The sequence below is a fragment of the Schistocerca nitens genome, chromosome 2, assembly GCF_023898315.1.
Source record: "Schistocerca nitens isolate TAMUIC-IGC-003100 chromosome 2, iqSchNite1.1, whole genome shotgun sequence".
Lineage (NCBI taxonomy): Eukaryota > Metazoa > Arthropoda > Insecta > Orthoptera > Acrididae > Schistocerca > Schistocerca nitens.
In genome coordinates this window covers 1,072,650,843-1,072,672,885 of record NC_064615.1, presented here as the reverse complement: position 1 = coordinate 1,072,672,885, position 22,043 = coordinate 1,072,650,843, and the positions used below count along the sequence as shown (strand labels likewise).

The following is a 22,043-nucleotide window of genomic DNA, read 5'->3' as shown; positions in this document are numbered from 1 at the left end:
TTTCCTGCTGTCGTCATAAGATTTATTACCTTCATACAGCATTGCTCATAAAGTATGTCAATAATGTGGCCTTGTGATACTAAATCCTTTCGGGACGTTCATTTGGAAACCAGCAGAAGTGGGAAACGATTGTTCCTTATTTAAACTGTCTTCTCCTGTAAAAGTAGATGGTTGGCTTCAAATAATTATTATTGATGTGACAAGTTATTTCTGGTGTCAAACACGCACTTTGGTTACACACAGTTTAAGAACTTTCTTCGTAAGTTACTGGCTGCGGTGTTCTATATACAGAATTTCAAGGCTCTTCCTAGGTTTAAAATTCTCTGTACGAAATTGTTTCTTACCATCGTTAATAAGAGAGGAAATGTGTGTTAGAGCTGAACAGCGTAAACTGGGTTGTGAATAATGCTCACTGTTTTTGTTGGACTTCAGCACATAATTAGTTGATTGCTGATACCAGTCATAAAAGTGTCGAACTCGGAACCGATCCACATGACTGGTTATTAACTATATTTCTACGGGACAGTTGCAAGATCACAGGAATAAATCCAGGGATAGGTGACAGAGGAGTAGTCGAAGCAAGGGTAAACTCGGAGTGTTGGTTTTATTCGTCATTTAGTTACTTCTACAATAGCATCCCCGTCCAGTTAAGCTACCAACAACTGAAGAAAACGTTGGGTATTTTCGCGTACGTCATTCCATATTTATTTAGTAGTTACCTGCAGAAATAGTTTTTATCACGATCGATGTGTGTTCCAGACAGCAAAACTACTCCGTTGAGGATACTTTCAGGCTGGTCGATACTGTAAATGAGGTACAGATCGTAGTACAAAGAACGAAAACTGGTGCGGTCTCATGCAATGAATAGATTACTGCAAAACATTTAAGGGGCTCCGGAACGCCCTATACTTGCAATGTTAAAATAACGCTTATAAACTACATCTTTCCTCACAAAGTATTTGAGGTAGGAAGTTGAACGTTTTACAGATTATTTATTGGAATATGGGCTACAACTTAACACAGGGATTTTACAAAATTTTAGTTCAGTTATTAAAGATGATTTTTTCAATTTTAATAAATTCACATTTTTTGCAATTTTTTATTTATATATTCAAAAATATACAGTTTTTTGGAAAAAGGCTGTGTTAAATTATGCAGAAGGTACTGTGTAACATTTACTGAAAGTTTGAAACAAATATGTTTGGAAGATCCTTAGAAAACATGTAATTATTATGAGAAAATAAAAGTTTTGGGAATCGAGCGACAAAGATTGGATTAACTTTATAGTGCATTCCAGGTCCATAGGATGGATTATCTTCATCCTCTGCAAACTGCTCCTCCAGCTTCCTCTTGTTCCTCCTCCTGTTTACTCTTGCTTGTATTTCTAGACTCTTTACAGCCCTGTCTGCAGCCCGAAGGCGTTCCTTGTCTAAAGCAAGCATCGCTCGTACCATGTTAGAACCTATCTTCATTCCCATATTTCTAAATACCTTTGGCTTTCCAACATTTCTCCTTTTCTTAAAAGCCTTCAAAGGATTTCTAATAACTTTACTTTTACTCATTATTATACTTCAAGAAAACAGAGACCCAAGAAACAGAATTAATTACGAATGTTTTCGAGATAACGACAGAGTAAATAAACATGACACAATCGACAATCACACCAGCGATATATATTGAACCATCACAGGTTAGCCACAACACATACTTTATCTCACATCACTAAAATGTACCTGCTGAACACGGACGTTAATAATACCACCATTTGACAGCAGTTTAACAGCGCCACAGTGGGTCACGCCCATGTAGAACACATTTCAAAAAAAATTTAAAAATAGTTGTAGTCTTAGGAATTGAATAAATTATATATCTATTAAAAGGTAATAGTCTGCAGATTAAGAAAAAGCAAAAAAGTAAAAATTGAACTTTTCATGATTTTGAGCCTTTCCGGAGCCCCTTAACCAAGCTTTTAATGTACTTCCATGTACAACCGAGCGATCTGTCTTAAAATTGGTTAAAACGTTAGTTAGTTGGTTGGTTGTTTTGGGGAAGGAGACCAGACAGCGAGGTCATCGGTCTCATCGGATTAGGGAAGGACGGGGAAGGAAGTCGGCCGTGCCGTTTCAAAGGAGCCATCCCAGCATTTGCCTAGAGCGATTTAGGGAAATCACGGAAAACCTAAATCAGGATGGCCGGACGCGGGATTGAACCGTCGTCCTCCCGAATGCGAGTCCAGTGTCTAACCACTGCGCCACCTCGCTCGGTAAAACGTTAGTAATTTGTTAGGCCAGTCAGAGATAATTGTAAAGCTGCTAATAAATCATACGCACGTTTGTTCACAACCAACTTCAGAGCAGCTAAAAAACACGTAACATTATTTACATTTGGGACACATTCAAATATTATGCGAAAATTTACCTACTTGTGGTGGCCCGTATAAATTAGTCTCAAATTGTGTAGAGCAAAACAAGATTCAATCAAGATGTCTCTAGGATTCCAGTCTAGTTAATATATTTGTAGACGAGACAATATTCGAAGTCTAGCTGTGAGGTAGATGGTAAATCTTAAATAGGCGTCAAAAACAGTAGGAATTGTGAAATGGGGTCTGCTTTGTGAAATAGTTCATCATTTTAGTGTCTGCAACAAATGGTGACTACAAAGGCATCAGGTTGATCGGTTCGACTGACAGTTGAGACGTGTTACTGATACCATTAACGGGTTTGCAGCCGGATCATGTCGTAGTCCAGACATAAAATTTCGGCGGACCAGCTGGCCGCGATCTTCAGTTGAGTTAATGCTCGTGCACTCACTCGCCGGAACTGAATTCCAGCCACGACGACGGAAACCTTTATACACCAGGGACAGAGCACCGCGCGTGCAGATGGGCACCACCTCCTGGCAGCAAGTAGACGCGCAGCGCGCCGGTGGGAGAAGACGGCAGAATCGATAAATCGCAACATTACTTGTTGGAAGAATCCAGTGATAGAAAGGAAGACCGTTGTTCAATGTCGGACAACATCGGATTCCATATCTTACTTAAAGGAAAACCTTTATCTCTGGTAATATTACTTGATATTCTAATTTCAAAGGATTCTTTACGTACATGTTCCCATTAGCGAGAAGCAGGAGAGATCAGTTGTGTCCTGTCATACATCATCCTGTGCCCTTCGTTAAGGCAGTGTTCAGCCACTGCCGACTTCTCAGGCTGGACCAACCGAGTGTGCCGATGATCCACACACCGGTCCTGAACATTTCGAATACTTTCACCAATATACTTCTTTCCACGGTGACACGGAATTTCATAAAACTGGGCTTCCTCAAGTCCAAATTACCTTTAACTCAGCCAAGAAGGGCTCTAGGCTTGGCCACCGGCGTAAAACACTTTTAATATCATATTTTCTTAAAATTATTGAGAATTTGGATGAAATACTTCCCGCAAAGGGTAAATAGGCAACAGCTACAAAAGTATCCTCTCCTGGCTCGCGTGACGGGCCAAACGGAAGAGCACGGCATATTTGTTGATCCGTATATCCATTCTGTTTAAAAAATCTTCAAATGATACTTTTCCTCGTCAGAAATGGCATAAGGTCTTTTCATCAGAGTCCGCAAAACTGCAGTACATTGGTGTGTTGGATGACAGCTGGTCGCATGAAGATAGCTGTCAGTATGAGTAGGTTTCCGATACACACCTTCCAAAAGTCCCACCGTCCTTTCTTTGAACTTAATCATCAAGAAATGTAATTTTACCATCACTTTCAATTTCCATAGTAAATTGAATACTCGGATGTTGTAATACTGGCTAGCTTGTTGTTCAATTAACGTGATTGAAGAATAACTCGGGAGAGCGCCAATGTCTGTTGTATAGGAAGTGCCTTTGCTGAATTACTGAACATTCGTGCATCCAGTTCCGCAGTTCTTGGGCGTATACGGATCCTATTGTTACGATGCTACGATGCTGATAATCATACTGGGAGCATACATGGAGAATAAGGTGCCAACATAAACTAGAAAGGACTGCGCTTCTTCCTTTATTGCTCAAGTAGAAATGTACCTACGGCGCAAACCCAAACTGGAGGCACTCCATACTGCATCTCACCACAGATATTTGAGAAACAGTATTTCATAAAAAAATGTGGCTTATGCTGTTGAAGGGAAGGGGAAGTAACTGGAGACACGAAACCTTCAGTGTGCTGTTTCTCCTTTTTACAATCATCTCAGCTTAAACCTGTCAATGTTTAGTAGAACAATAAGTACTCTCTAACGTGGAAGAAACAGCAGAGTTGTCGAGGGTGCTGTTTCAGAAGTAGCAGGACAGGAACCTTAAAAGGGAGGAAGAACTGCATCAGTTGAAGACAGGGCATAAAGCTCAAAATTAGGATTAGAGGACATACGTTAAAACGGCTGATACAGGAACAAAGTATATTAATCCATACATAATTCTTCTAATTGCAACAGAGAACGGAAGTAAATCATCTCTCCTGTATATGTTGTTAACTCTTACACATTGTTCTAATAACCTTGCAGGCATATTCCCATTGGGTCGTTCATTGTTGTAATCGCGAGACCCCGTTGAAGAAACCCTAATTTTCATGCAGCTAGCTGCGACAGGTGTCCAACAAGTTAGTTGGTGAGATGGTCGTGACCTGAAACTTTCTTGAGGCATCTGTAAAACACCAAATGACAGCCTACTATCTGTTAACGAGGCAGCCACGTCAGAGACGTAACGTTCTTTTCTGCTAGAAACGGAGCCATCTTTCTTCGCCCGTTGTTTCGTTTTGCCAGTACTCTGCTTGTGCTGCTCGGAATTGTCTTTTGGTACATCGGAGGGAGCATTTGCTTCCATGGGGCCCGGGAAAATATCTCGCCGTGCTTAAGTGGCATCCTAAAACGTCTTCTCGTAAACTGGTAGTTGGCTTCCAAGCAGTTGTTACCCTTAACTTCCACAGGCACAAGGCGTTTTTGCTATGGCTCAGTGACACAGTTAGGTTTACTTGTACTCTGAATTTAGCAAGCAGGTGTTTGCTCAGTAGAGTACGTTTTTTTCGCAATCCTGTTTTTATCGTTTATCTGGGCTAGCAGCTGTGGTCGGAATAGCTGTGTGGCGGACGGATCAGGAATAAGTTTAGATCGTCATTTATTGGCTTCCCGGATCACGTGAGTGAAACTAACATCATTCACCGATTGTTGTGTTTCTTCTGTTTGCTGGTAAATGATTTTTTCTTTTACTACTTCCAGAGATAGTACCCTGTTGGTGTTACTAAGAGAGTGTAATCTGACATGTAGTTAACGCTCACTCATAGAAATTTACCGCGCCATAAATACTGACCTTTTTAACAGAACACCTCGAGCGAAAGTTCCGCAAATGGAATCGATAACAGCTGTTCCGCAGCACCTGGGGTGGATAATGACCTTAAGATTCCAGAATGCCTCTACTATTCCGTAGACGCATCAAAAGTAAAGTTCCAGAAATACATTTGCCAGCTTTGTCGCGAAATATTGACACAAAGAAATTAGACAATAAGTGCACGTGGGCAGTGATACAAATCAGTGGAGAAAGTTGAAAATTGGGGCCGGACTCTGATTCGAACCCGCGTCTCCAGCATACAAGGCAGATGCGCTACCCACGCCCTCATCCAGACACAGTGGTCAGGGCAGCTTCAGACCACCCTAGCAGGTTTCAATTTGCCTATGCACTGTTGCCTGGTGCACCTGTCCATTACTCCCAATACTGACGGAATTTCACATTGTATGCATCTGCACTAAAGAGACCATTGACTGTAGCATCCCTAATTATATATACACTCCTCAGCATTTGTTCGGAATATCTTCGTTCACTAAAATGATTTCTTGTAATACAGCCATTGACATCTGTACCATTCCTTACTAACAATCTACATAATTCTTATTTTTAGAATGAAAGATTCTGGCTAGTTACAAGAAAATCAAAAGAAAACAAAGCAGGTGCTCTCCTGAGTGTACATCTTCATACAGTATTTAAATACAGTGTAAATCTTAGTCGTGGTGTTGATTACCAGTCTTCAGTGGTTAGCACATAGAGTTCAACTCGGCAAGGTATGCTCTGGATGAGACCATGAAGTTGATGTTCGGGTGTGATGTCCTCCTCGACGGCAGTTTCACTGAGGTCCTGCAGATCGTTAGATGTGGATGTTGTACAATGACAACCTTAAACAGGTCCCACGTGTTGCATGCTGCCTATTTGACAAATGTGCAGTGCCTAGGAAACAGGCTTTATCGTATCGCTAAACAACAATTAAAGCAAATCGTATTAATACAAGTTTTTACTACTGAAAATAAATGCCTCTACGTAAATCTGTGAAATACAGATGTCACAGGAGAAGGCCGACAGACAAAATAAGAAATCTCGTGTTCTTCGGGATAGCAAGATATTTCCACAGTTCCACTCTCATTTCGATCGTGTGGGCCAACCTCTGTTGATCCTCGAGGATGATCGTCCATTCCCCACTTTGCGGCCTGACTGCAGCAGACGATGTTATCGTGGTCCCTGTTCCTATTTGACACCTCGGGCCGCCATTTTGTGGAGGTTTCGAGCTTTTACGACTATCACCCTGCCTTGCATCATGGGAAACGAGCGGAGGCGTGTCGGGCGATCCGTTCTGTTCCTCGAATCGTGAGCGCTACAATGCCGCCTTTCCTATGAGGGAGCTAGATCATGATCTCAGTTGATCCCAATCGTCCGCCGCAGGGCCAGATGCCATCAACATTCAGATGTTACAGCGCCTTTATCTTGCAGGCAAGCACGTTCTGCTGAATACGTACAACCGCATCTGTGCAGAGGGCACATTTCCCGGATGTTGGTGTGAAGCCATCGTCATTCCCATACCTAACACCAGTAAGGACAAAAACCTTCCTTCTAGCTACTGTTCAATTTCTCTTACCAGCTGCATTTGCAGGGTGATGGAACAAATGATTCATGCCCGGCTGGTATGGTGGCTAGAGTCTCGCAATTACGAGATTACGAGCAATGCTTTCTGCAGTTCACAATCTCCTTACTTTGTCACCCATGTCATGAATGGTTTTCTGCGGAAATCCCAGACTGGGCCTTGTTTTTCTATTTGGAGAAGGCCTGAGACACCTGCTGCAGAACTGATACCCTGTGTACTACTTACACGTGGATGTTTCGTGGAAGCCTGCCCTGTTTCCTTCAGATATAAAATATCGAGTTTTCGAGGTGCACGTGAGTTACGACAGGAAAACGGTCTGTCCCAAGGTTCCGTCCTCAGTGTCGTCCTCTTTGTCAGCAAGAGACAGGCCATTACAGGGTTAATCGTGGTAGCAATCTCCGGCACCCTTTTTGTTCACGATTTTGCTATCTATTGCAGTTCTCCACGGACCTGTGTCACTGAGCGGTGTCTTCAGCGATGTCATATGTGTCTTTACCCCTGGAGCATCGACAATAGATTTCGCTTTTCCACGCACAACCTTCTGTATGAATTACTGGCGATGTAATTGGTTTCTCCCACCGTCTTCACATCTCGGGCCTGTTGCTCTACCGTTAGTTGAAACTACGAAATTGCTGGGGCTCGTGTTCGATAGGAAACACTGTTGGTCCTTCCATGTCTAACCTGGCAGCCCACTGTATGCGGTTCCTCAGTGTCCTGTGTGTCCTCAGTGTCCTGTGTGTCCTCAGTGTCCTGTGTGTCCGCAATGTACTGTGTGTCCTCGTACTTCTTGGGGGCCAATCGAACCACCCTCCTCCGTTTGTACCGGCCCCTTGTCCGTTCGAAACTCGACTACGGGTGCTTTGTTCATGGGTCTGCACGCCCATCCCTCCTACGCTGTCGCTACACTATCCACCATCATGGCATCGGTTTGACCACAGGCGCCTTTTACACCAGCTCAGTTGTGTCTGTCTGCTGAAGCTGCAGAACTACTCCTCTCTTGACTTTCTCCTCAGTTGGTATGCATGCCGTTAGGGTGCCATGAATGGCCACCCATCCTATGCCTCTTCGATGATTCCTTTGATCGCCAGTGTGGGGTGCTCGTCCCTCTGCTGGTACCTCCTAGAGTCCAGTTTCCGTATTTGCTATGGCGGCTTAACATCAACTTGGGCTGCTTCGCGAAGCGAAGGTGACCTTGTCCTTAACTTGCTTCCTAAGGACACTAATCCAGCCTCGATCTAGAGTCTTTCGTTTCGCAACCTTCGCATGGAACTTCGCGATAGTATCTTCGTATACACTGATGCCCTTCGGTCTGACCGTGGGGAGGGGTGTGCCTCCGTCATAGGCACCCGTGTGTTTCGATATCGGCTTCTGGTACCCTACTCCGTGTTTATAGCCGAGCTCTTCGCCCTGTATTAAGCCACGGAGTACATCCGACGACCAACGCTTCTCGATCGTATTCTCTGCTGACTCACTCAGCTCCCTTCAAAGTATATGTGAACTGTACAGCGCCCATCCCTTAGTGCAGCGGGTCCAGGGAAACGGTCACTTGCTCACTACTGGTGGAGCGAGTATGATGTTTCCGTTGGTCCCTGGTCATGTCGTTTTTTCACGGAACTAGGCTGCTGACGCTGCTGCCACAGCTGTAGTAATCGTACCTCAGCCCACTAGTTTCAATATTCCCCCTGATGATCCCTGTGTTGCCGTTTGTCAGGACGTGGTGTCCCTCTGGCATCGCCAGCGGTCCTCCCTTCACGGGAATAAGCTCCAGCTTAATTAGCACCTGTCAGCGGCTTGGACGAAGTCTCGACCGTCCCTCCGGGAGGTCATTTTAACAAGGTTGCGCATAGGCCACTGCCTTTCAGCCGTCGCCATTTGAGTCGAGCTTCCCCACCACTTCGTACACATTGTGCGAAAGTTTTAGCTGTCCGCCACTTTCTGACGGAATGTACAATGTTTTAACCGTTTACGTTGCCGCTTGGTTTTGCGGTCTGAGTTTCCGGCCGTTTTAGTCAATGACGCGCGGGCTAGGGACCGCGTTTTACTTTCATCCTTAGTAGCAGTATTGCAAAGAACATGCAGTCTCCATCGCAAGCCTCCGTTTCTCTGTGGCGTATCATACAGACCTTTCTGCACGTCCCTGTTTATCCCAATCGACGGAAGAGGAGACCGCTGTAGATATGTCTGTGTTAGCTGGATAAAAGTTCGTGCTTCAGTTCCATTTCCTGAAACAGCAACAATGTGAATATAATTTTGCATAGTGCCGGAGCAGTTCTATTTTCTGGTACCAACACAAGTACCTTCGTTGCTATTCAAACGATTGCTCAGCTCTGAAAACTCAGTTTGGCCTAAGAAATACTGATTGCTAGTACTTACTGCTAGTTCAAATATTTCACTCGGTAACAGCCATCGCATTGTTTCTGTGCGTTTTTATTTCCTTCCAGCTGCTAACGCTTTCACGTTGATGACGTTGAAGATCGTTCCATCTGTTTCTGGGTTGGTTGCAAAACCATGTACTTCCGTTTCACGCTGAACGTGAAGACTATTTGAGCCTCATGACTCTTAGGTCCTGCTACTTCTGTCATCTCCGTCACTTCTTCCTTGCATACACTGGTTTGATGAACATGAAATGGAGAAATAATATACAAAATAAACGACATGCAGTTGCTGAGCAAGTGAATAATCACTGCAGATGCTCTACAGGTTTACTCTGAGTCTCCAGCTTTCTGTTATTAATAAGAATCCACTACGGTTCGGCCAAATGCGCCCGTCTGCTGCGTAGATCTTTTGGAATGACGTTATTGGCTTTGGACATCACTTCCTGAGAAATGGGTTATTAGGTTCATCCATACACGCATGGATGTGTATTGCCAGTATTTAGAAGGCTCCTAATATTTGTACGTCGATAATTACCTCCACTGTACCTAAGTAACAATAATTTGAGTCTTCCGTCCATTTCTGGCTGTGGGCGTTATTCCCTAGTCTCGAAATCTTCCGTTCAGTGGTTCAGTTTCAGCGGCCGCAAGTGCGTCGTCTGTGGGAAAGCGAGCAGGGACGTGGAACGACTGTCCTACTCCCCTGTTTTTGATTCTTCGCAGCCTGTCACTGTGTCTTGGCTGCACAGCCCCAGACAGGGTAAGCATATTACGGAATGACCACAGAGGACTGAAGTAATACTGCACGACGGTTGTTCACGTTGTGCTGTGGGTAGAGTTCATTGAGTCATGGGATGACCTTTCTGTGGAATTTCATTACATGGGGTATGAAAGAATGCAGAGGAAAATAGAGGTATTCGGGGTTGTGCATTGCTGGGACATTTCTCACCTGTGTAGTCAAAGTGGGACTAGCCACATATTGTGGGATTGAGCGCATACAATGACAATTTGAAGGACTATACGTACGATCCAATGAGCCCACTTAATGACTGAGAGTCACTAAAAAGACGCACAATACTTTGGTGTTCGACATCGATGAAGAAAAGGAGACTGAACCTTCCTGATACAACGGGATTACTTGTCAGATGCAGATAACCAGGAAAGGGGCCGAAAAAGGAGTACGCATCACCAAATCAATTAGAAACTACTGGCACAGCAACTGTTTGAATACTTGCAGATTACTTAGCACATCGTTGTGACTACCCCTGCGAATAGCAGCTACACTTCGTGCATACTAAGCGAACAGAAATGCATTAATACTGTGTGTTGCGGCGTAACGTCAACCGCCTGCACGACGGTCAACAACTGAAGAGCAGAGAGGACAGTGAGACGACGTCAGCCAGCGGCACGCTGACTGACCCCTCTCTAGGACGACACCGAGCCAGGAGCGGCTTCTAGGCCAAGAGAATATAAGCGCCGCTCCGCCTGTCCGAGTTCAAGTCTAGACAGTCTAAAATGTTAGACAGCAGCGCCTTAGGACCTGTATTATTTCACTTGTTACGAAATGTATTTACTGAAGAGATAGACGGATGTACAACGAGCTGTCGCAAGCAAAAGGCGACATGAAACATAAGCAAAGTAGAGTATTATCCGTCGTCATCTTACAGTAATAAAATTGCATTAATGCGATTTGCTTGAATTGTCTAGCGATCCGAGAAAGCAGGTTTCCCAGGCACCATATATTAGACGAATGGGCAGAACACAACAGACAGTATAAAGCATATCTCTGAGAGAGGTACAACGAAGAGTGGATCAGCCACATGCCGCGTACATACACGCCACCAGGAAGCGTTGGTGGCCTCTAATACACCCAAGCAATAAACGCTGACAACAACATAAAATCTTGCATATCACACACTAAAACGTATAATGTGTCTGAGGCAAGCCGTAAAAGGAAGTCCAGAAGTGTTCACAAATCGCCTCCCCCTCAGCTTTACCACTGCAGCTGGGACGATATCATAGACCAGGTGTGAGTATGCTGACGAGGAGCGGAACAGAACAAAAAGATACGTGGACCACTGGATTAATGAAGTAAAGCCCATGCAAGACAGAATGACAGAAAATACCGAGATGTCTTACTGCAGTCTGCCTATAAAGTGTGTGCTGGATGTATAGTCCACTTCCGCACATAATTTCCACCTCGTCTAAAACATTGAGGGTCTGTCCCTTTTCCTCCCTGTACATAATTTGTTTAGGAGGGCAGTTCCTGCTCAGTAAGGACCTAGAACTGGTGAAATTGAAATGTTCTTCAAACCTAACATCGAAACCATGGCCAGTCTGTCTTACATACAATATAGGGGCGTCATCACAACGGATACACACCCATAGTGCCCCCCCCCCCCCCCCCCCAGGGGGTCCACAACTCTTTTGTGGATACGTGCGTAGCGAGCACGGGACCCCGAGCTAATGTGGCCCTCCTTCCTTTCCGGGCTGCATACCTTCCTTTTCCGCATCCTTCCCTCTCCCCCATCTTCGCCCCTCCTCCCCTCACCTCTGGCTCTTTCCTTCCCTTTCTCCCCCTCTGGGAGTATGGTTTGTGCCTACGTCCGGTGACAGACGCTCTAAGATGTAACACATTCTTCGCCTTCTCTGCTTGTTTGTCTTCATCCTTCCTTTGTCCTTCGCCTTTTTCCTTACCTGTTCTCTTTACCCTTTTCTCCACTGCGGCGTTTGAGACCTCTCCTCTTTCCTTTCTCTTTCTTTGTTTTTCCCTTCCTCTTTCTTCCTCCCTGTGTGTGTCTGAAGGCTGACCCACGCATTTTTGTGCGTAGCCGGTGACGGGGTAACGCTTAATTCGCCGTCCCGGGTGGAAAGGTAGGACACGTAGATCCCCCCTGGTAACGGCCAGGCCCAGGGAGGGGTGATTACCCGAGCTGATACCTCCCGAAAGTGCCGATTGGTCCCTCCGTCCGTTTGTCAGGAGGCAGCCTTAACGTCGTGACTGCACTGTTGTCAACGTTGTAGAATGTTATCGTGGACCCTATCTGACACTTCGGGCCGCCATTTCGTGGAGGTTTCGAGCTTTTACGACTATCACCCTGTCTTCCATCATCGGAAGCGAGCGGAAGTGTCTCGGGCGATCTCTTCTGTTCTCCGAATCGTGAGCGCTACAATGCCGCCTTGCCTATGAGGGAGCTAGATCATGCTCTCAGTTGATCCCAATCGTTCGCCGCAGGGCCAGATGCCATCCACATTCAGATGTTGCAGCACCTTTATCTTGCGGGCAAGCAGTTGGTGCTTAACACGTACAACCGCATCTGTGCAGAGGGCACATGTCCAGGACGTTGGTGTGAAGCCACCTTCATACTCATACCTAATACCAGTAAGGACAAAAACCTTCCTTCTAGCTACCGTTCAATTTATCCTACCAGCTGGATTGGCAAGGTGTTGGAACATACGGTTCATGCCCGGCTGGTATGGTGGCTAGAGTCTCACAATTTACTCATGAACGCGCAGTTGGGATTACGAGCATCCCTTCCTGCAGTTCACAATCTCCTTACTATGTCCACCCATGTCATGAATGGTTTTCTGCGGAAATACCAGTCTGGGCCTTGTTTTTCGATTTGGAGAAGGCCTACGACACCTGCTAGAGGAATGGTATCCTGTGGGCTCCTTACACGTGGGCCGCCTGCCCGGTTTCCTTCAGGCATTTTTAAAAGGTCGAGTTTTCGAGGTGCACGTGGGTTCTACCAAGACAACGGTCTCTCTCAAGGTTCTGTCGTGAGTGTCGTCTTATTTGTCAGCAGGAGACAGGCCATTATAGGGTTAACGGCGATAGCAATCTCCGGCTCCCGTTTTCTTGACGATTTTTCCATCTATTGTAGTTCTTCGCGGACCTGTCTCACTGAGCGGCGCTTTCAGCGATGTCTTGTTTGTCTTTACTCCTGGAGGATCGACAATAGCTTTCGCTTTTCCACTCACAACCGTCTGTATGAATTTCTGGCGATGTAATTGGTTTCCCCTACCGTCTTTTCATCTTAAGCCTGTTGCCCTTCCGTTAGTTGAAACTACGAAATTGCTGGGGCTCATGTTCGATAGGAAACACTGTTGGTCCTTCCATGTATAAACTGGCAGCCCGCTGTACGTGCTTCCTGAATGCCCTATGTTACCTCAATGGTACTTCTTGGGGGTGCCAATCGAACAACTTCCTCCGTTTATACCGGTCCCTTGTCCGTTCGAAACTCGACTGTGGGTGCTTTGTGTATGCGTCAGCGTTGAGAAGGGTAAGAGGGATGGTCGCGCAATCTTGGCTTCGCGAAGCGGCCCATGGTAACCTTGGGCTTCATTCGGTTCCTAAGGACACCACTCAAGCCTCGGTCTATAGTTCTCAGTTTCACAACCTTCACATGGAACTTGTCGATAGTACCTTCGTATACACCGATGCCAATCGGTCTGGCCGTGGGGTCGGGTGTTCCTTCGTCAGCGATATCGGCTTCCGGCACCCTGCTCAGTATTTACAGCGCATCTCTTCGCCCTGTATCAGGCCACGGAGTACATCTGGAGACCCAGGCTTCTCGATCGTATCCCCTGCTCAGATGCATTTGGCGCCCTTCAAAGTCTATGTGCGCTGTACAGCGCCCATTCTTTAGTGCAACGGGTCCAGGGAAACCGTCACTTGCTAAGTATCCGTGGAGCCAGTGTGATGTTTCCGTGGGTCCCTGGTCATGTCGGTTTTTCAGGAGACGATGCTGCTGACACTGCTGCCAGGGCTGCAGTAATCGTACCTCAGCCCACTAGTTCCTATATTCCCCGTGATGATAGGTGTGTTGCCGTCTGTCAGGAGGTGGTGTCCCTCTCGCATCGCCAATGGTCCTCCCTTCACGCAACTAGGATGCATATAAGGCACTGCCTTTTTAGCCATCGCCTTTTGCTTCGTGGCGCTCCCCTACCACCTCATGCACATTGCGACCAAGTTTTAACTCTCCGCTATTGACGGAATGCCCACCTTTCAACCTTGGCATACCCGTGCGGGAAACGTCTGCGTTACCGGCCGTTTTAGCAAATGACTCGCGGGCTGTAGGCCGTCTTACTTTTCATCCGTCGTAGCAATATGGCGAAAAACATGTAATCTCAATGTTAGGCCTCCGTTTCTCTGTGGCGTAGCATACCGACCTTTCTCCACAGCCCTGTTCATAGCTGTGTTCTGTCGACTGGGTTTGATGTGCAGGCGTTTTTAACTCTTTATTTTCGTGTAATATATTTTTGACATGGGCACGTAAGACCCTTTTTTCCCTCTTTTTGCGCCCTAAAACAAAACGAAACCAAAACATGGTGAAACAAGTCGTTGAACGATAAATGTGGTTGAATTACCTAGGAGACGTCTGATAGCAGCAGCAGGTGGAACGTAAAGAGAATTTACCACAAGAGTCATATTAATGTCAACTTCATTCAAACCATTCTCGCAGGGGTGTCGAATATTTACGACTGTCTTTGTAATTGAAAAGAAAAGAATCACTTGATGCATACAAACTCTTGTCTTGAAGTGTAAGCTAAACGTTCAGAAAAGTACAGTTTCAGCCGAGACTCCAATGGCACTTGTGTGTGCTAGACACTGTTGCCTGGTTCTTCGGTGCTCATGAATTGGGGTGGAGGGAGTCCATGCTCGGCCCTGTATCGTCCTCTGTGCGGTGCCGGTACGGTGCTGAAAGGGGGGCGTGTGTCCAGAAGTTCCTCCCATGCATTGTTGCGGGCTCCACTATTTTCACGCTACAGATGCCGCGAAGTTCCTTCATGGGGATGCAGTTTACGCTCTATTTCAACCACCATTCAGCCTAAAGATAGTTTCTGTCTATTTTCGACAGTTGGTCACGTAAAATCTGGAATGAGTATAATGAATTACTTTAGAATTACTTTTATACTCGTAGGAGGTTCTGGTCTACCTCGCTGCTTAGGTGAAAGTGATCAGCACATCTTGTATTTCGGCTTCATATACCGTGAACACTGAAAGCATCAGGGTAATTCTACGGTTATCGTGTGTAAATGTAGACGTGGTATACTAAGAGGCTTGTGGTAAGAGACACCTTGCAATAGAACGAAGACGAGAATTACAGGGGATGTGTCTCTCCGGATTCCTTAACATCTAAAGCAACCATGTCAAACGAGCTATAATTACTAGAAGCGTCAATATTTTTGTAGTACGTGTTCGTTAAGCAGTCTGAGAAAGTGATGTATAAAATCTATAAATAACAATTTTTCGACGGCTTTGTCTCCACTACATGAATGACATGAGGTCGGACAACCATGGCATATACAGACGGTATAGTTCACGTTCTGTTTACTAATAGCACAAACGCCTAGTTGAAGGATGACAAGGGTTCACCTTTAGATGTACGAGGTCAGTTTCTTCCCAAATCAATCCATTAACAAACGGATGGTCTTCTTCATTACAGCACTCAACATACCAATACCGCATAAAATATGTTTTGAAGTGCATGATGCTGCTATCACCTGGCTCGGTTTATATCGATAGTGGGTTGGCTGCATACTCGGCCACGCTCTGAAGTACTTCAAAGTTTCACAGACGTAAATGGATACCGCGCGACATACAAAATGCGATAGATGGCAAAACCTTCCTCTGTGTGTGTTCGGATTTTTCATTCAGGTGCTACAGGTTTTGGTGACAATGCAGAGTCATCAGGCCCACAACGGAAAAATGCGATCGATAGCAAACTGCCCATACTTCCATAATTAGGGGACAAAATTAAACTCTTTTCGCAGATGTAGTCACGGATGAGGGGGCTCGCTACGCACGTCAGTCGGAATGGCGTTGCTGTCGACACACAGATTCGTCCGAGGCGTCCGGCAGTCTATCGTTTTTCGTCCCGCGAAAAAAAAGTATGAAAGTAACATTCATCTATCTGAATCAGGCACCTTTCTAACTCATAGTCGTAACTTAAAATGTGAGTAGGATAACAAAACAAACAGCAAATGCATATGTATTACATAATACCGGCTATGATTCGTAGAAAATCCAGAATGGCAGACAGGCAAGACAGCGGCCGCCATATCAGAAAACACAAGCCTCAAGAGGGTGTGCTAGGACAGGACAGACGGTGTTGAGCCTCCCGACCCCCAAGCGTCTTCCATGGAGAAGGGTCAGAATTAAACGTGTTTTATGGTACAGTATTAGGGTTTCAATAAACTATTATCATTGTGTAGCAAAGGTGTGGCGGAAGAAACGGTGAACAGCGCGGAACCCTAGGCCACGTGTCATGGCAGGGCTATCACCGCAAGAATACAGGACCGTTGTGAAGATGAAAACGAAATTCGGTTAAACTTTAAAGTTCGTTATGTCCACTGCGAAGTGAACAACAGGAGTAGTATCTGATTAGTTTCATGGGAAATGGTGCTAGTTCGGTCTTTTTATGGGGCTGTCGGTGGATCTTAGGGGCCACTACATAAGCTTCACTTCGTTCACTTTGTGAAACATCGGATTTCCATTACCGACCGTCGGTGTCTCACGAATTATAGGAGTGATCAGTGCGAAAAGACGTTGCTGCCGTCCTCTGTAGGTCAAGCGGGCAGATCTTCAGTCAATGATGTAATGAACAATCACCTACAAAGAACTTCCACATTGTTCATAATCGATTTTTATAAATACCAGAACTACAAAAAGGGGGTAGGATGAGACTATACGGTTGCAGTTCCCTACTGAAGGGTTTTTCTCACCATAGGAATCAATTTTTACTTCACCTTTGCTCTAGCTACTTCATTGTTGCTTTGAGATCACCAAGATGGTGTAAAATGGTGAATGTCGTCTTCACTGAACGAAATACGTAAGTGAAACAGAGATAGTAGTGATAAGACACACTCTTTTTCCTATTCTCATAGCATTATTTACACACAGTTCGTACTTCGTAACATTTTTATGTAGAAGTAGTTTACAATAAATTTCTTTATTAGATAATTAACTTCCATTTCGTTGTGTTAGAGCAGTATGTTAATTACCTAACTTGTTGGTAAATGAAGGTACATCTTCTATTCTTAGCGAGATGACTTGACCAATTGCCAGTAACTGTCTGCTGCTCACGAAAAACGGCTGGCGTACGGAAAAAACGTTCATTAGCTCTTAACCTTTCCGTCAACACCGGGAGTTGACACAGCTACAACAGTCTTACTCCCATCTAGGAAGAGATCTCCTGTTGTCCTACCGAGACTGTTTCTAGATGATCTTCTGTTTACAGAGCTGTGGTACATAACTGTTTGTGATGCGCCAGTCGTGGAACTTCGGTGTGAAAGTTCCTGCAGTGTAGTACTGAAGAGCATGAACTTCCTGGTTGACAAGAACGAATGTCACATGTGATGTGCATGATCCACTCCTCACTCGAATTGCTTGCTGTATACTCCTGAGCGTTTGATGTTGCTGACCCAGATCTTCGGAGCAAACCCTCCAGGGTAAATGTTTTACGTGCTGTGGGAGTCCTCCAGAAACGGTTGAAGCACGCTCGTTCTTCCACTGGAGTAAGAGATGAAGAAATGACCGTAAGATATATGCGCAAATTCACGATTCAACCGCGTTCATTCAAACCGATGTTAAACTTCGCCAGTCGATGTTCTGCTTGTAGGGTAGCGGGCCGTGGTTCTACGCGAGTTAGTGTGGAATCCTGCCCACTCGTCTAATGCAGGCTGCCTAGGAAGCTGTTTCCCCTTACAGACAACATTCTAGCAATTCTTATTAATGGAGTTCATTACAGTAAATTAAATTGACAAGATTAAAGTTAGCGGATGTACAATGGTGTGTCGCAAGCAATTGATTATTTGCATGTCGCGAATATCCTTCGATGTACAATTTCCATGCAAGTCACGACTGAAGAGTTGGGGGTGACTGCTCGTGAGGCCGTAGGTAGCTGGTGCGGCGCCTACATTCCCTTCGTATAGGTGCAGCTCCTGTCATGGTGCGGTTCTAGACAGCGTTACTATTGGCTGACGTCTCACAGCCTTCTCGGCTGTTACCTTTCAGGCCGACGTGCCGGCGCTTGATGTCACGCCGGAATATTCGTCCCAACCTCCCAAAGTGACGGACCGTCGTGGTGGTTGGAGGGTGTCAACGATGGGGGGAGACGGGAGAGTTGACGCTGCGCTGGACCGGAAGCTGTGCCTGCTGACGTCAAGGTTCATGTCGTACCCTGCTATCCAGTCTCCAGCCTTCGGTCTGGCGGAAATATTATCTGGAAAACGACGAGAAGGGTACGGGTCCACCTCCGGAGGCAAATAACGAGATGCGGAAGGTGTCGCCTGCTGCAGTGTGGGCGGGTTCAGCTCCTTCGGTAGGACGAGACAGGGCGAAGGCTCCGTCTCAATGGGGTCATCCCTCGGTGTCGTGATGACACCCTCTCGCGGCTGCTATGGCCGCGTTGTTCTCGGGATCGATGAATCTGGGGGAAGAGACACAGAAGGATCATCGTGCAAAGGACAGTGGCGAATTTGATTGTGATGGTGGCGCTGCAAGCCATCTGGACCTGAAATAAGATACATGCAAGCGGAAAGTCGACGGACGATCTCGCTTTGCGTACACCGTCTACTGCCGCTAAAAACCCTGTAAGAGACAGTATCATGCGGCGCGAAGCGATACTTGAGGCCTTCGTTCGGCCCCGGATGCTGAGGAGTGTGGAGCAGGTGGAGCAGTGACAGATGGCGGCGGCCGTAAAGCAATTCCGCCGGCGATGGTCCATCTCGTGGGTGCGAACGATAGGAGACGAGAAACGGTTGCAATGCTCTATCCCTGGTGTGTGAGGAGCGAAGTTCCGCCATCTGCTACTTGAAGGTCGTGACAAAACGTCCCGATTCGCCAGTTAACCGTGGTTGCAACGGAGCACGAATTAGATACTGTATGCCACTGCGTTCACAGTATGTTTCAAATTCATTTGATGTGATCAGGGCCGTTGTCAGACACAATGCCTTCAGGCAAATCGAGGCAAAAACTTGAGGTCTACACCTCAACTGTGCTGCATGCCGTTGTCGAGTTCATTCATTGATTGTGGTGGACTCTCATAGCTAGTTTCCTTTTGCTGTGCCAATCAATCAACGAAAGTTCCACAAACGTCCCGCAAAGTCTGTGTGCACAAGTTGCCATGGTGATTGCGACTTACGCCGAGGACAGATTTTTTTGTGGCGGAGCGGACTGGTCTTCCACACATGCGTCATCTGTTCCACTTTGTGCTTGGCATGGTATGGACGCCAGTGTTAATGCACGAACTGTTGCGTACGAACAATCCGCATTGCCCTTGGTGAACCAACCACAACACTTAGTTTTACAAAGCTTTAGGCATCAACAGACGCTACTGTGCACTGTCATTTTGAACAAGAACCACTACTTTCTATACAGATAGGCTATGCTGACGTGCAAAACATCGGCGTACTGCAGAGTTCGTTATCGTATGCAGGGAACGAGGCGAAGATCTCAGAATGTATCTTAGCAAAACGATCAAACATGAATCAGCTTCAGTGACATGCGCAACTTTCCTACACTTAAGCGTAAAAGATAGAAGCAGTTAAGAATCCTGAGAGTCGATGTGACAAGATAAAGCAGAAGCGTCAGTATCGGGGCCAATCGGAAGACGTGAAAGTGCGTCTGCATTACCAACTTCAGCTGTCGGACGATACACAGTTCCATACTGGTACGACTGTCTGAAATTCTGTGAAATTCCGAGGAACTGGCAAATCTCGTAAGGTTAACAAATGCGCCTGAAGAGGATGTACACTTAGACTGTTTCACATAACAGAGATACTGCAAATCAGGTTTAAATACAAATCACACTTTTCCAGTCTACTTTTTAGTCCTGCATCAGATAACACACGAAACAAAGCACGTAACTTTGCAATATGCTCTGCAGGTGTACGACCTGCGACGACAATATGTCTAAATAGTTAGAAGATTTTGGTACTTGAGCAGTCAGCTGTTCCAAATACCGTTTGAAAATAGCGGGTGCGGAAGCACTGCTAAAAGACAAACGAAATATTTAAAATAGCCCAAACAAGTATTTACTGCACACACGTTTTGAGGTTCTTCATGGAGCAGTATTTGAAGACACGCATCGCGCAAATAACTTTTGAAAAGTAGCGACCAGCGCCTAATCTGTCCATGAGATCCTCTGGGTGTGGCAGTGGATAAGTGTCAGGTCTACAGCCAACCCACGAACTGTGACTAAGGTCAACACAGAGGCGAAAGCGACCTGAAGTTTCGGGGAGCAAAACGTGTGGGCCTGCCCATTGACTAGTTTGTATGGGCGTCACAACTCCGCATCTTGCAATTGTAGACCTTCAGCAGAGACTTTGCCCCTGTGATGCAATGGGAACATTTCTGGCCTGGCAAAGTTTCGGCTGAGCAGTATCTTTCATAGTAATACGTGCAACAAAATTTTTAGCCTTGCATAAACCTTCAGAAGAGTTCTGGGAATTCTTTCAGCAAGATGTACTCTCTTTTGCATGGAATGCATACACTGACAACACAATGTCCTAAATGTTATAGCCAAACAAATAAATTGAATCAAGACGAAATATATTCGCACAATCACGTGATTCTTGCACTGTAAAAGTGTTTGCCCGCCATGTATCGCTCGCATATGCCAAGTAAATTTTTCGAGAATTGGAATGTTTTGTCCATTATAACCTGTCAACTTCTTGGTAATTTGAGACGGGCGTGGGGATCCTAACAGCTCATGTGTGTGACGATTTAGCAATGTGAAAGAGGCAACCTTATTCAACTGAATTTTCCCACGTTTCCCACTAATGGGTAAGTGAACGAAAAGTGAGACTGGCGTATTACTGAAGAAACTGCATTCCATTGCAAGCATACCGATTGCACATGTCTTTTCCCGCCACAAGCGTAACCCTGAGCTTGCTGACACGGGCAGTCGTCGCGTTTGTGCGGTGAAGGACACTGAGGGCAAGACTTAATTGTGTTCGCCAGTGTAGTGGCCTGTTGAGTGAGCTGCTTAAGCGGCATGGCGAATGCAAGCTGCTGCTGAATGGGCTGGTAGCAAACAAGGGACTACATCGAACAAATTGCTGGCTGCTCAAATTTATCAGCAGACATGGCACTGAATCGTGCTGATCTAGTATTTGCACTACCTGCTGAAATGATGGAACTCACTGTTCAAAATCTGTTTTGAGAGTTTGACATCAGGTACACTTTATGCAATCACATCACGCATAATAACGTCCAAATATAACGCATCACAATCACAGATGAGAATGCATGTCCTCGTCATACCCAACAAATCTATTATCCACTCGGGATACGATTTTTCTGACCGTTTTATACAAATAAAGAATTTATAATTAGCTGATACCATGTTCACTTGCAGGTCATAAGTTAGCGAACCTACAGCCTTATATTGAAGAATTTCCTGGTCTCTACCAGGTTTTGGCTAAATTAATCCAGCCTTCTTCAGAAGAATAAAATTACTATAACATGCCAGAGTAAGGCACAGTCAACGTCAAAATTAAAACCCATAGTACCGTGGTACCATGTCGAATTAAAACTACGTAATTGAAGTCCACCCCCGCCATCTCTTCACCACGCGGTTGGTTGGTAGCGGCAGCTACGTTGGCAATGACGGTTGCACGCGGAACTGCACTGAGCACACAGCAACTCTTGCGCGTGCGCATACGGAGAGCCAAGGCTGTATATCATTGACTGTATATCACGTGTTGGGAACTGACAACCGTACCTGTAAGCAAACTAAGC

At 45.6% G+C, this 22,043-nt stretch overlaps 1 protein-coding gene across 1 annotated transcript in view; it reads left to right on the top strand.

The window, feature by feature from the left end:
• The window catches only part of LOC126235559 (uncharacterized), an 89,537-nt gene extending 73,143 nt beyond the window's left edge, over window positions 1-16,394 (top strand). The window contains exon 2 of the mRNA XM_049944276.1: window positions 16,321-16,394. Coding sequence (XP_049800233.1) covers window positions 16,321-16,394 — 74 coding nt within the window. The remainder of the gene's footprint in view (window positions 1-16,320) is intronic.
• Window positions 16,395-22,043: the final 5,649 nt, after the last annotated feature.